Here is a 14019-nt window from a genome sequence, read left to right as displayed (position 1 = left end):
AATTATGTATACACTTTACTTTTACTTAAGTAAATAGGATAAGTACTTTTCCACCTCTGATTAAATAGTCCAGTGTGAATGCAGTGTTCAGAACCGCGGTTGTCTTTCCCTAAGTCCATCTTCTTTCCTTGACCTCATGATGTTTTTCATTAAGGTCAAGGGAATTTGGTTAAAACATAACCTAGGAGTTTATCTTAGTTTGTATAATGGTGTTTCCAAAGTAGGTGTTTTAAATAATGTGTGTGTGTGCTTTTTTATTTCTGCAGACAGGGACTATGTCAGCATCTGTGAGAAACAGCCTATTGGACGGCTCCTGTTCCGTCTTTACTGTGATACCAGACCGAAACTGCAACGATGCATCCAGCTACTGGACGCAATGGTACACACACACACACACACACACACACACACACACACACACACACACACACACACACACACACACACACACACACACACACACACACACACACAGTCAGCAGAGAGAGGAGAGATTTACGCAGGAAGTGAGACATAATCTATGAGGAAATAAAGTTCAACAGCAGTACTATAATTATCTGATCAAATGTGTAAGTTAGCCGGATGACTAGTTTATTATCAAGAGGAGTAAACTAGCATCATTTCCCAAAGTGAAGGAAATATCATTCATAACTACAACCACCTGAAACATAATTTAAATGTTTTAGCATTGACATTAGCTTATGCTAGCTAGCTATGCCTACAGATAGAATATACCAGCAACCAATAACATCTTTAGTAAAATCAGATGCCTGCTTTCCTTTACTTGTGTGTTAAATCAAGGATGTGTTGTCTTTAAACAATGACTACACATTAGAGGAGTACATTCTCCCCCTATAGCTATTAGTTTGGCAGCAGGTTACAGAAAAATGCATTTTGGAGCAGAAAAAAACCACAAGCAGATTCACACATTAATTTTTCAATTTTTATTAACATTGCAAAATAGTGCAAAAGGCGTTCGGCTTTGGCGGGAGTCTGTGCTCTCCAGGTGCCCTATTGGTTGTAAACACGTATGTATCATTGTGTAATGAGTAATGGGTAGTGTTGGTCTAATGCAGGGGTGGGGAACCTTTTTCCTCTCAAGGGCCATTTCAATTTTTTCAACATCCTCCGAGGGCCGTACAAATTATTGACCTCTGCTTAAAAATACTAAAATCACAGGCCATTCATTTCGCCTTTCTTTCATGCTGTGCAAAGAAAAAGCAACCTCTTAATCCAGATATCTCACCATGACTCGCATATGCATGCACGTGCACGGGTGTGGCATGACCACCAAAACAGAAAGATACGGACACAAGATGTGTGCTAATGTATTTAGTTTCCTATCCATGTGAACATGATTTAAGTCGGGGGGGACCTAACCTCCTCTAGGGGGGTCCGGGGGTCATGCTCCCCCGGGAAGATTTATTTTTAAATGTTGAAGTTAAAACCATCAATCTGGTGCACTTTGAGAGCAAAATTAAGAGATCTATGGATACATCTCTCAATATGAAACAGAACTGTAAACAGATTTTATTTTTCTTTATGGATATTTTACAAATCACTCTCCTTTCAAACTGTACTTGTTTAAACTTTTAAACTTCTTGTTTATTAATGACAACTTTTTTTTACTGTCATATAGTATTTTATACCTGTTTACTTTATTTTCTTGTGTTTTTATAACTATAATGATCATATAAAGATGTGCCTTTACCTCACTGGTTGTAGAAAAAGCTTCTTATATTCGTTAGCATAGCTAGCTAACCAGATGCTAATAACAACAGTGAGTGATTGACTGTATGATCAGTATGACAGATGAACAGATCGCCACTGGGCTTTCAACTAAAGACACAGCCACGCAAGAACTGCGGCATGTGTACGGCTCCTTATGGGTAGTGCAATTTGTGAAGTCCCGGCCCGGAGCGGCGTTCTGGTGCTCTCCGGCAGAACTACACCCCTGTCAGACGAGACATATACCGCGTGATGACACGTTAGGCTCGTGTTGTGTTCAAGGACCCTGACCTTGGCCAGGAAAAACAGGCACTCGCTTGTTTAATTATTTTGCGATCTAGATTTCTTTAATTTTTTTCTTTTTTGCGTGTGTTTATAAATTACCTCGAGGGCCGTACCAAATGGTCTCGCGAGCCGTATACGGCCCGGGGGCCGGAGGTTCCCCACCCCTGGTCTAATGGATAGTGAGGTGGGCTGAAGATCGGAAGGTCGTGAGTTCAAATCCCGCCTGGAACACCACCACTAGTGTGCCCTTGAGTAAGGCACTTAGCCCTCAGTTACTCCAGGGAGAATGTCCCTGTAATTGGTCATTGTAAGTCGCTTTGGATAAAAGCGTCAGCTAAATGAAATGTAATGTAATGTAATGGAAAGCCTGACAAGCATAGCAACAGTAACCAACAGAGGAGGGGCTTAGCAAATGATCAATTCCTCCAATATTCCCTGGTGCCATATAGACTATTTAGATTAGTAGAAATACACCACTCTTTCCTTGATGAAAGCAGGTATGATAAACCCCCATCCACTTTTCAGGGCTTTCACTTTCATTCCATTGTTACCTGAATGTACTTCAACGCTAGGTCATGCAGCCAGAGGAGACAATTACACTGAGTAGTGATTATTTAACCAGTCAGATCCCCCCCTTGTCACCCGGCCCTTCTCCAATCTCTCTCTCCCTGCGTCTAGACGGAATAGCTCCCACATGACACATTTAAGTCTTTATCTATGCCCAGAATATCTTTGCAGGCATGTGAGAGGACAGAAAGGACAGCATTGTTTCCCACACCAGCCCTTCCAATCCCAAGACCCCCGCCGTTTTCTGCCCTCTTCAACCAGCCCTAAAAATGACCGTCACCCCCTGCGAGAGGGAAACCACTCTACACACACTCATCCTAAACACATGCTCGCGCTAATTCTGCAATCCATGTAACGACCTCTGAGCTTTATACCCACCACCTAACTGACAAAAAAACAGGCCTAAGGGTCAAATACATTATTTGTACACTTTTTTCAGGTCTTCTCTTCATTAGCTTTTAAGGAAAATGTAACGAAAAATGTGTAAACGAGTCAAAGTCAGAGGTGTGACAGAGGAAGGAATGTGCTTCACTCGAATCCCAGTGGTTTCTCTTACATCATCAGAAAGTGTGTGTGCAGACAGTATGTGTGTTTTTGTGTGTGTTGGATCCCCTCGGCTTCCAAAAGACTTAAGGGGGCGTCTTCTTTTCCCCTTTGGCTGACCCCCCATCAGCAAAGGGTGATAGTCACAGAACTTATCATATGTGTGTGTGTGTGTGTGTGTGTCAGCTTGTGTGTGTGTGTGTATGTACAGTATGAAGCCTGTGATAACAAAGCCTCAGTTAAGCTATTGTAGTGACAAAATAAATACACATTTTTGCCAAAGCACATTGTACACAATGGTAAAGTTTTTAAATTGCAAATAACAAAACATTAAACACCCATGTTAAATATATTATTTCAACATATGTCCAAGGTTCAGATAAAGAATATAGCCTCTTTGCTAACTCAGGCTCGTTAACACTAATATTAGATAATCCTTTAAATATATGTCATCTAAAATATAGAACGGAAGATAAAAGTAAAACTTTTTTTCTTTTTATAATAATTTATGAAACACATTTGGTCTCTCTTTTTTTTATTCATTTTGTGTGTGTGTGTGTGTGTGTGTGTGTGTGTGTGTGTGGTGTGTGTGTGTGTGTGTGTGTGTGTGTGTGTGTGTGTGTGTGTGTGTGTGTGTGTGTGTGTGGTGTGTGTGTGTGTGTGTGTGTGTGTGATGTGTGTGTGTGTGTGTGTGTGTGTGTGTGTGTGTGTGTGTGTGTGTGTGTGTGTGTGTGTGTGTGTGTGTGTGTGTGTGTGTGTGTGTGTGTGTGTGTGTGTGTGTGTGTGTGTGTGTAAAGCTGGTGACGCTGGTGTGACACACTGTGACACTCCAGGACCTCAAGGAATCCCGTCGTGTTTACTGTGTGGTTGCCAGGCAACGCAGGAGTTGACCCCCCCCCCGCTACCCTCCCATATCTTTTTGGAGAAATGCGTCAGAGCGCTCATCATGTCATTGCCTCTGCAATATGTCCAGCATGTAACGTCCAAAACCTGTTTGTGTCAACAGCTTCGTATGTTGAGACACCAAGCCAAGAGCAGCATGTGTTTATGTGAGAGTGACAGCAACACACTCGGTGTGTGTGTGTGTGTGTGTGTGTGTGTGTGTGTGTGTGTGTGTGTGTGTGTGTGTGTGTGTGTGTGTGTGTGTGTGTGTGTGTGTGTGTGTGTGTGTGTGTGTGTGTGTGTGTGTGTGTGTGTGTGTGTGTGTGTGTGTGTGTGTGGTGTGTGTGTGTGTGTGTGTGTGTGTGTGTGTGTGTGTGTGTGTGTGTGTGTGTGTGTGTGTGTGTGTGTGTGTGTGTGTGTGTGTGTGTGTGTGTGTGTGGTGTGTGTGTGTGTGTTGTGTGTGTGTGTGTGTGTGTGTGTGTGTGTGTTGTGTGTGTGTGTGTGTGTGTGTGTGTGTGTGTGTGTGTGTGACTCCCATCATACAGAATAACAAATGTCCTGTTGAAGGCAGAAAAGAGTTTGACAGAAAATATATATTTGTTTCTTCATATTTAGAAAGCCGAGAGGGGCGAGTCATCAATCATCATCATTACATTATGTTATTTATTTTATAACCTTATTAACCCTATGTTCATTGGGTTTTTGAAATATAGTTGAACTATAGCAGTGAGTGCAGGTATTAAGGAAACATTAATAAATAAATAAACGATTAAAAACAGAAATTAAACAAGTCAATATTCAAGTTATTCATGTAAAAACTGACATCTGTCTCATAGGAAACGAGATGAATTAAATACCTAAAAAGATAAACTGTCATCATTGAGGACAAACATCCAGCCAGAGAGATAATTCACATTTCTATTGAAAACTGCATGGTATAATTAGATATTTTGTGTTGTTGTTTGTGTTATTTAGGAAGACTATGAGGTGACGCCGGATGAGAAAAGAAAATGGAGAGGGGACCAGATCGTCAAGACTTTCCTCTCAAAAGAAGTACGTTCCTTTATCTGATTAATTTTATAACCTTTTTTTTCACATTATGTTGTTAAAGTGCATTTAGTATCCTTTTAAAGTGATTGATAATTACATCCTGTGGAAAAAGCAGACAATAATCTTGAGTTATAGCTGTAGGATACACTCACAAAGGTTCTTACAAGGATGTACTAACTCAATGTATACATTAAATGTACAAAACACAGCATGTAGACTAGTTATGCATGTTTCTCCTGATGTAGTAAGGAGAAATAAAAAGCAATGTATTTGTGTATTTGCAGCGTATGTCACTGTGTTTGTTTACATGTGTTGTTGTGTATGTAGTCCCCTCAGCGTGTAGACATAGCGGAGGATTTCGGAGAAGAGTGCAGAGAAAACCTTGAGCTGAGTCCATGTAAGGAGATCTTCAGCAACTGCGGAAAGTGAGTCTCCCCTCCGTCTTTATTCCCTCTCACCTGTCTCACTGTTTTCACTATACAACAAACAGCAAATATACTGCTGCCTGAATGATAGCGTGCATTATCTCAGTTTAACTGTTGTTGTGTTGCACCAGGGTCCTGCATGACTACCTGAGTGGAGCTTCATTCTTGGACTACCAGAACAGCATGTACTTCGACCGATTCCTGCAGTGGAAGATGCTGGAGAGGTACGCAAATAAGCTAATATAAGAATAGACATGTAAATGTGAATATGTAAATAGGGTGGAGATTTCAATGTTAGATATCACTGTGAAACTTGCCCATTTGGACAACTTACACAAAGACGATTCTTTTCTAAAATGTTGTCTAAAATGCTATGTTTAAATTAAACAACTGAGGCATTATCTTATTAAATAAATGCTTCATTTTCGGAACCTAAACATGGGATTAATCGAACTTGAAAAGCTTCTTGTTGACATGTATAAAGATAACGTTTTTAACTGAGGGAATTTCTAAAATCTCCTTGTATCACGCCATAAACACTGACAACAGCCATAAAAAAAAGTATTTTGGCAATTTTTTGATGAATATATGTTATGTTTTCGAGACAGTGAAGGTGAATAGGGTATAAACAATGAACTAATATATATCAGCATAAAACTTCCATATATATAATGGAGTTCAAGTATTCTTTGAATGTCCCCTGTAGTTGATTTATTAATGATAATATCATATTATTGAATACTTGCGTTAATATGATTGTTATTTTTTGTGGTGGTGAATATAGAGCTACATATCTACTTTATACATTTTGGTAATTTAATCTATAAGAAAGCATATTTTTTCTTATAAAGTCTTAATCAGAAAAGTAAATATTAACTTTAGCTGTACTGTACATGTAGTGGAGTAAAAGTACAATATTTTCTTCAAATAAATGTATTTATAAAATAGCATTACATTTAGATACTCAGGATATATACAAGTACATAATAATGTAATTGTTTGATACTTATTTGCAATGCACTCTTGATTTAACTGTCAGATGTGTTACTTTCCTACAACAGTAAATCATTTTAAAGAAGAAAACAAATAAAGAATCTTGACTTGTGCGTCACTTCGGAGAGTCTTTAGAGCAGTATGATGACTCTAGACAGGAACATATTTCATGCAGAGTGCATATCAAAGGCTGTTAATAATAATAGTAAACGGCAGGCTTTTAGACGAGCCTTAATTGTATCCGTGTCTGGAAAGTGAAATTGCGTAGGAGAGGCCCCACCCTCAGCACAGGAAATAGACTCAGGATGATATTGAGTTCCGCTGATAACATCTCCGTCCTAATCTATACTATATGAGCGTCTATTAATGGATCTCGCTGTTTCTGTGTTCTGTCAGGCAACCAATCACTAAAGACACGTTCCGGCAGTACCGAGTGCTGGGGAAGGGGGGATTTGGAGAGGTAAGAGATGATCACATGATGATACAGATATATGTTGATGCCCAGATTTGAATGACAGCAATGTGGGAGATACCATGTTGTTCTTCTACCTCAGGTGTGTGCCTGCCAGGTCAGAGCTACAGGGAAGATGTATGCCTGCAAGAAGCTGGAGAAGAAGAGGATAAAGAAGAGGAAAGGGGAGTCCATGGCTCTCAACGAGAAGCAGATTTTAGAGAAAGTCAACAGTAGATTTGTTGTGAGTAAACGTATAAGAATAATTAAAATGTTCATTTACAGAAAAAAGGTTATTACCTCTGTGATCACCACCCTGAACAAACTGTTCTCAGACCTGGTAACACTGTTCTTGTCCATTTTAGCTTTAAGATTTTAAATTGCTATCTCACTTATGAGGCGAAGCCTGTGAGCTAGTTCAGGCAGTCAACTCGAGCACCAATGATACATTAACACGTGACGCACCTCGTCCCTCTTACAACCACCCAAACACATTCTCCTAAACATGCCGCTCTATTTAAGCTGCCAGGTCTTCCTGCCTCTGCCTCGCTATGCTGCTGCTGCCACTGCTGTGTTCACTTGCTATTGCTACGTTCATGTTCCTGCTGCTGTGTTTCATGTTGCTGCTGCTTGCCTGCCCCACCACCACCCCAGCTCCACCCCAGCGTCCACCTGTAGGCTCGGGGGATAGTTATCTAATCATCACTCAATGTTCTTTGTAAATCTGTGGAGTGATGAGGCCCGAGCCTTGACGCCAAACTCAAACTATATGCTGCTTATAATACACATTAAGAAACATGTGAGTTGTCTGACTGAAATGTGTTTGTGGTTTGTCTGATGTAGAGCCCTGTGAAGAGACTTCCTGTTGCTTTGTGACAGACGATTAAGTCTGATCTCATGTGAGCTGCATGTACAAGCACAACGTTAAACATTTAAAAAATCTTTTAACATGTTCTTTTCTTTTTCTAGGTGAGCTTAGCGTATGCATATGAGACCAAAGACGCTCTGTGTCTGGTGCTGACCATCATGAACGGGGGGGACCTGAAGTTTCACACTTACAACATGGGCACGCCGGGCTTTGAGAAAGACAGGGTCCAGTTTTACGCTGCTCAAATCTGCTGTGGACTGGATCATTTGCACAAGGAATCCATTGTCTACAGGTAGCACTACTAAATCTATAAACCCTCTCAAATGCCTTTTAAGATGTCCGCATTCTTGATCTTTTTATTGTGTTGTAAATGCTTTTATAGAACATGTGATTTGATAACGTTCTTAACAAATGCTGTGCTTTTTGCAGGGATTTGAAACCGGAGAATATCCTGTTAGATGACAATGGTGAGTGTTGGCTTAGATGACTGTTGATGGCATTGCACTGCCTTTTTTCTACTCAATTTTCAAACTTGTTTATGGCTTCATATCTCCCTGAACTCGTGAAAATGCATCCTAATCACCTCTGTTATGCTGTAGGACACATCCGTATTTCTGACCTGGGGCTGGCCATCAAAGTGCCTGAAGGAGAACTCATCAGAGGCAGGGTGGGGACTGTAGGCTACATGGGTAAGAAACACTATTATCAACATTTCAATGAGTAAAATTGCCTACAAATGTACCAACTTTCATCCATATTAACTTGTCGCCCTTCGTCTCCAGCTCCGGAAGTTGTAAACAATGAGAAGTACGCGATGAGTCCTGATTGGTGGGGGCTGGGCTGTCTCATTTACGAGATGACTGCCGGGCGATCGCCTTTTCGCGCCCGCAAAGAACGAGTAAAACGGGAGGAGGTGGAGAGGAGGGTGCAGGAGGAAGAGGAGGAGTACAGCGACAAATTTACAGAGGACACCAAGGCCATCTGTAGAATAGTGAGCATGGACTTTTTTTAAGGCCAGATTCAACGTAACTTAACTCTGCTGTGCATTTGGCCTGTGAATAGCATGATTGACAACAAAGTAAATCTTCAATCGTCGATCTAATTTAATGACTCTTTCTCTGCTTCTGCTCACCCAGCTGCTGACCAAAGACCCTAAGCAGAGGCTTGGGTGCCTGGCGGACGCAGCAGCGGACGTCAAGCTCCACCCGTTCTTCAAAAAAATCAACTTCAAGAGGCTTGAGGCTGGAATAGTGGAGCCACCCTTTGTGCCTGATGTGAGCCATTGATAGTACACTGCACAAAACATATTCTAATACTCAACTTTTTCTTTATTTAGATAAAGGAACACCACCCATAAATTGATCATTTGTATATCAATTACTATGTAAGTTAATGGAGTCCGCATTTAACAAAAAACCTATATCAAATCACGCGTTTAGAAACGTTCATAACCTCAGTTGTCCAGTTGTATGCTCACTACTTAATTAAATGCTTTAGCTTAAACATTACTCGCATTGATGAGTAGCATGTCTGTTAATACCATGAAGGCATGCGGAGAAAAAAAAACGTTTTCACCTATAATTTGGCAAAACGGAGTGGGTAATTAATAGACAAATGGTAATTTCGTGGCTGTAGTATTTCTTCTTCTTCTAATGGTATAAAATGGACACTACAGCAAGTACAGTTTGATGATTATAAATGATCTGTTTGGATAAACTTGTCTCCTTTTTTTCCTCTTAATCCCCATTTTTCCCGTGGTCATTGGCCTCTCCCAGCCTCGGGCAGTGTACTGTAAGGACGTTTTGGACATAGAGCAGTTCTCCACAGTCAAGGGAGTAAATTTGGACCAAACTGACAATGACTTCTACTCCAAATTTACTACAGGCAGTGTTTCCATCCCATGGCAGAATGAGGTAAGTGTGTGCACTTAATATGACATCTTTAAATGCTTGGTTCCAAAAAACCTCACTTAACAAGGTTCACCATTTTTGTTTCCTCCTTCCCTTCCCTCCTTTTTCCTTCCTCTCATTTAGATGATAGAAACTGAGTGTTTCAGAGATTTGAATGTGTTTGGGCCACAAGGGACGAGACCTCCAGATCTGGACTGGAGTCAGCCACCAGAGCCGCCCCGACGCAGCCTGCTGGACAGGATCTTCAGGAGGCATGTAAGTGATAAAACACACACAAACACAAACACACACACATACACTGACTGCCTGTCACAATAACTTCTTCTGTTGGACCATAATATGTCCCAGAAATATCTGTGGTAACTATATTACTGTCATTTTAAGACCAAAGTATTATATACACTTGAAACTAATATATAAACAATATAAAATAAAACTACACAACCTACAAAAATTACTTAATACATGTCGGGGACATTCTTATGCTAACAAGCATGCATGTATACACAAACTGCGAATACCAAGTTCAGTGATAATGATTGAAGTTGCGTCTGTTTATTGTATAATAAGATGATACCATAAAAATAATGTCCATATATCCTACCATAACTAATGACAGGCCTGCTGATAAAAGCTTCAGAAATCCTTTATTCATCCCGCAGCTGGGACTTTTACGGCGTTACAACACCAAAGGTGTAGTGCAGATAAAAGACAAAAGGAAACAAAATATAAACAATAAGTACACCTATGTAAAAAATATGTTTTAATTTTGTTAAAGTATGTGAACGTATAAAAGTATTGAGGGGCGGCTGTGGCTCAGTGGATAGAGTGCGGGACTTCGAATCAGGGGGTAGCAAGTTTGAGTCCCACTGCAGTCAGCATGTCGTTGTGTCCCTGGGCAAGACACTTCACCCCAAATTGCTCCTGTGGGGATTGTCCTCAGTACTGAATGTATGTAAGTCGCTTTGGATAAAAGCGTCTAACAAATGACATGTAATGTAATGTAATGTAATGTAATGTAATGTATTGAAGGAGCCAGTGACGTTAAATCCAAACTAACTCTCAAACCGATCTCTCTTTTTCTCTGCAGCACCCAGAGGTGCCTATTTCCCACAGCCGTGTGCAGTCTTCCAGTGTAAACTCTGTGGACTCCATGTCCCACTCTGCCCCCTAGTGGCACAGCGACAGTGTGGGAGCCACACACACACAAAGGGAAGGAGCTCCGAGGGGCTTCCCCGCTGCTGATTGGTCCACAGTCCCGGGCCTTAGCAGCAGCCGGAGACAGCCTGTCTAAAAGCCTAAACGGTCAGCCCATGGGTGGGGGGTGGGATGGGGTGGGGGGGAGTTGTGACCAGGCCCTGAGACCCAGGGCATTTGTAGTGGGATGGTCTATGTTGCGAAGACGTTTGGAAATATTTGGACAAACTTTACTTACCCTCAGGATTGTTGGACTAATAGAACAGAGCCACTGACGCTTAAGGAAACAGAAAAGGATAGAAACATGCTTATATTCAGGGGATCCACTGTAAAATAAAGACCACCACAGGGAATAGACGCTGGGGTCTTGGTGAATTTTTTTGTTTTTCAAGAAAAGGAATTTCATTTTCACAAATGTTTCAAATATTTTACTTTCTGGCCTGTATCTTGTATGTATCCATCTACCTACACGCTTCTCTTACTCTATAACTCGTTTCTCTCTCTCTGCATTTCCACCTCCCATACCTCAAATCACTCCTAAACATTCAGAACACATCACCTCAACAAACCTCAACACATAATGTACATTGCCTTGCGTACACTCAGGCCAAAGATTACAGTTAAGTTTTGTGATACTGTTGTCATGTTGATTTATTGTTTTGTTTTTTCTGCCGTCATTTAGAACCACAAGAGGATCATAACAGGCGATCCGTTTTTTCTACACTTCCTTTCTATTTATGAGCCTGCAGACATATCATATTGCTTAAAGCACACATACATCCAGTTCATACATACACAATCAGATAGACGTACACAGACAGACTTGTGAGAATCGTGTTGTGTTTTCATTGCATGGACAAAGTGTAAGTATGGACAGCTGTATCCCTTTCGCTTCTACAGACCTCATTCCACTGATGTTACCATCGTATAACGTACAACACAGACGTCTCCCTGGGTTTACAGTGTCACTTTATATTTGACATTATGTGGAAATGAATTAATATGCTGTACAGAAACAGAAATGTCTTCTTCTGTTGTTGTTTTTTTTTGCTCTTTTTTCCTGCACAGTCCCAATGGAGTGGAGAGGAACACATGCACTCAGCCTGACTTACAAGTTGCACAATTTAAAACGTCATGCTGTTTCTTCATCAAATGTTTTTACCTCTGAACATTAAGGCACATTCTTGTATTGATATTGTCACGCACCGCTTGTTTTCTACATTCAAATCTGAAGTGTTCTTGCTCTCCCTTATGCCTTTTCCATTTATAGGATATTGCTGCATAGCCCTTGTTGTCACATGTACAGGTTTTTTATATTTTGCCCCTTTACACTTAACATGCTGTTCAAAATGCCTCAGAAATCTAAAGGGCCTTCCTCTTGATACACACAGGGTATCAACAGCTATGCGAAAGGTTAGTCTCATCTGAATAGGTTAGTCTCATCTGAATAGGTTAGTCTCATCTGAATTTTAATTGTCATCAATTATCCCTTTAATGGTCTTCCAAACTGATTAAAAGAGAACAATTCAAGCTCTTTTTGGTAGAAGTACATTAGATCAACCCCCCTCAGCAGATGTACTTTTTGTAGTGAACTAACTTTTAGATTTTTTTTTATGTACTTTTAGATGGTTAGAAGAATTATGTAAATGAACACCACCAAATAAGTCTATTGATGTATGTAATTACATTTCAAATCATGCTCCACCAATCAGTGGACATTTCCATAACCTTAATGGTAAGGTTTTATTTTATAAAACCATTTATTTCTCCCAAAAAAACACATTGATTTTGGTAAAGGTTTTCTGATTTTCAACTTTTGTCAGTATAAAAAATCTGTTATTTCACTGAAAATGTGTTGAAATATATCAGTTTAATGTTTTGACTTGTACCCTCACTCATTAAGAAAGACAGATTGACTGTATTGGATTACGTTTTGGTTTAAATTAGTTTCTGTGTGGGACCATTAAAGGGTTAATCTAAGTAATTTATGTCAGAACTGAGGAGAAGACACCATATGATCCTGTAAACACCACACAAAGAAGTGGCCTTTTCGCAGCAGTACAGACATTTAAAAGAGAGAGAGACCACACTCTTGTGCTTGTTTTAAGAATATGGTATCTTGGTTATTTGAAGTAGTGAAAGCTGGTCCATGCAGTCATTTTAATCGGCCTAACAGATCTCACCCAGGCCTGTTTCTCTCTGCGTACTTGATATGAAAAAAAAAGAAATCTGATTCAGACTGAAGTGCCTCCTTGTTAGCATGATCTCCCAGACAATGCCCACACAGACATCAGCACTTTGTTTATTCTCTGACTGTCATGCTCTGTTTGTTTCGCTGGGAACGCGTCAACACAAACACACACACACACAGACTCACACAGTCTTTTCAGAAGTGGAGGGAACGAGGGGTGTCGATTCTTAATGTGATGTATAGCAAAGTGCTGAGTGCATGTGAAAGCCAAACCCACTGTGTCCTATAGTCCCAATAAACTCTGTGCTATAGTTTGAGTATCCACAGTTTGTCCATGTCTTTTGTTTTCTTCTGTCCTTGAGACCACACAACATTTATTTGGTCATAGTCAAATGCATGTAAATGATTGGAGATATTATTTTCCTACATAGTTCTTCATGTCAGTGGAACAACAGGCAGCACAGCTCTCATTGCTAGAGGCACAGTACTCTACAGTTTTTCAATACCTAAATATCATGACCATTTTCTATTTTGAAAAGAGACATTAGGGATACAACATATCCTCACAGTTACATTTAAAGACAGTTATTGAGCAGTTGCATCATAAGGTTTCGAGAGCGCAAAATATAGACCCCTTGTTGTAAATTACAGTTAATACCGTTATAAGTGTGCTTTGAGTTTACAACTGATTTTATTTCAAGAAAAGGTATATTTTCTTTTAATCTGGTATGAAACTGACTCTCATGCCCATACTGTATATCAATTATTAGGGGTGTCACATTGTACATATTGGTATAATTGTTTATAGACCTACTGTATAAGAAAATGTATTACAAAGTCTCCTGGAATATTTATTATCTGAATACATTTACATGTATTAGAGGAAGATTATATTTGCATTACTTGCAAATAAGACAAATTACCCATTG

At 40.1% G+C, this 14019-nt stretch overlaps 1 protein-coding gene across 1 annotated transcript in view; it reads left to right on the top strand.

Annotated features, from left to right (window-relative positions):
* Positions 1–13414, top strand: part of grk5l (G protein-coupled receptor kinase 5 like) — a 29645-nt gene extending 16231 nt beyond the window's left edge. The window contains exons 3-16 of the mRNA XM_034118665.1: positions 267–379; positions 4981–5058; positions 5383–5480; positions 5612–5704; positions 6870–6933; positions 7028–7168; positions 7894–8084; positions 8222–8259; positions 8392–8481; positions 8575–8783; positions 8929–9066; positions 9568–9705; positions 9826–9957; positions 10793–13414. Of these exons, the coding sequence (XP_033974556.1) occupies positions 267–379; positions 4981–5058; positions 5383–5480; positions 5612–5704; positions 6870–6933; positions 7028–7168; positions 7894–8084; positions 8222–8259; positions 8392–8481; positions 8575–8783; positions 8929–9066; positions 9568–9705; positions 9826–9957; positions 10793–10876 (1607 nt within the window). The 3' untranslated portion in view covers positions 10877–13414. The remainder of the gene's footprint in view (positions 1–266; positions 380–4980; positions 5059–5382; positions 5481–5611; positions 5705–6869; positions 6934–7027; positions 7169–7893; positions 8085–8221; positions 8260–8391; positions 8482–8574; positions 8784–8928; positions 9067–9567; positions 9706–9825; positions 9958–10792) is intronic.
* The last annotated feature ends 605 nt before the right edge of the window (positions 13415–14019 follow it).

Source organism: Trematomus bernacchii, unplaced genomic scaffold (assembly GCF_902827165.1).
Source record: "Trematomus bernacchii unplaced genomic scaffold, fTreBer1.1, whole genome shotgun sequence".
NCBI classification, from domain to species: Eukaryota; Metazoa; Chordata; class Actinopteri; order Perciformes; family Nototheniidae; genus Trematomus; species Trematomus bernacchii.
The sequence above is the reverse complement of the archived record's forward strand: the minus strand, read 5'-3'. Positions and strand labels throughout refer to the sequence as shown.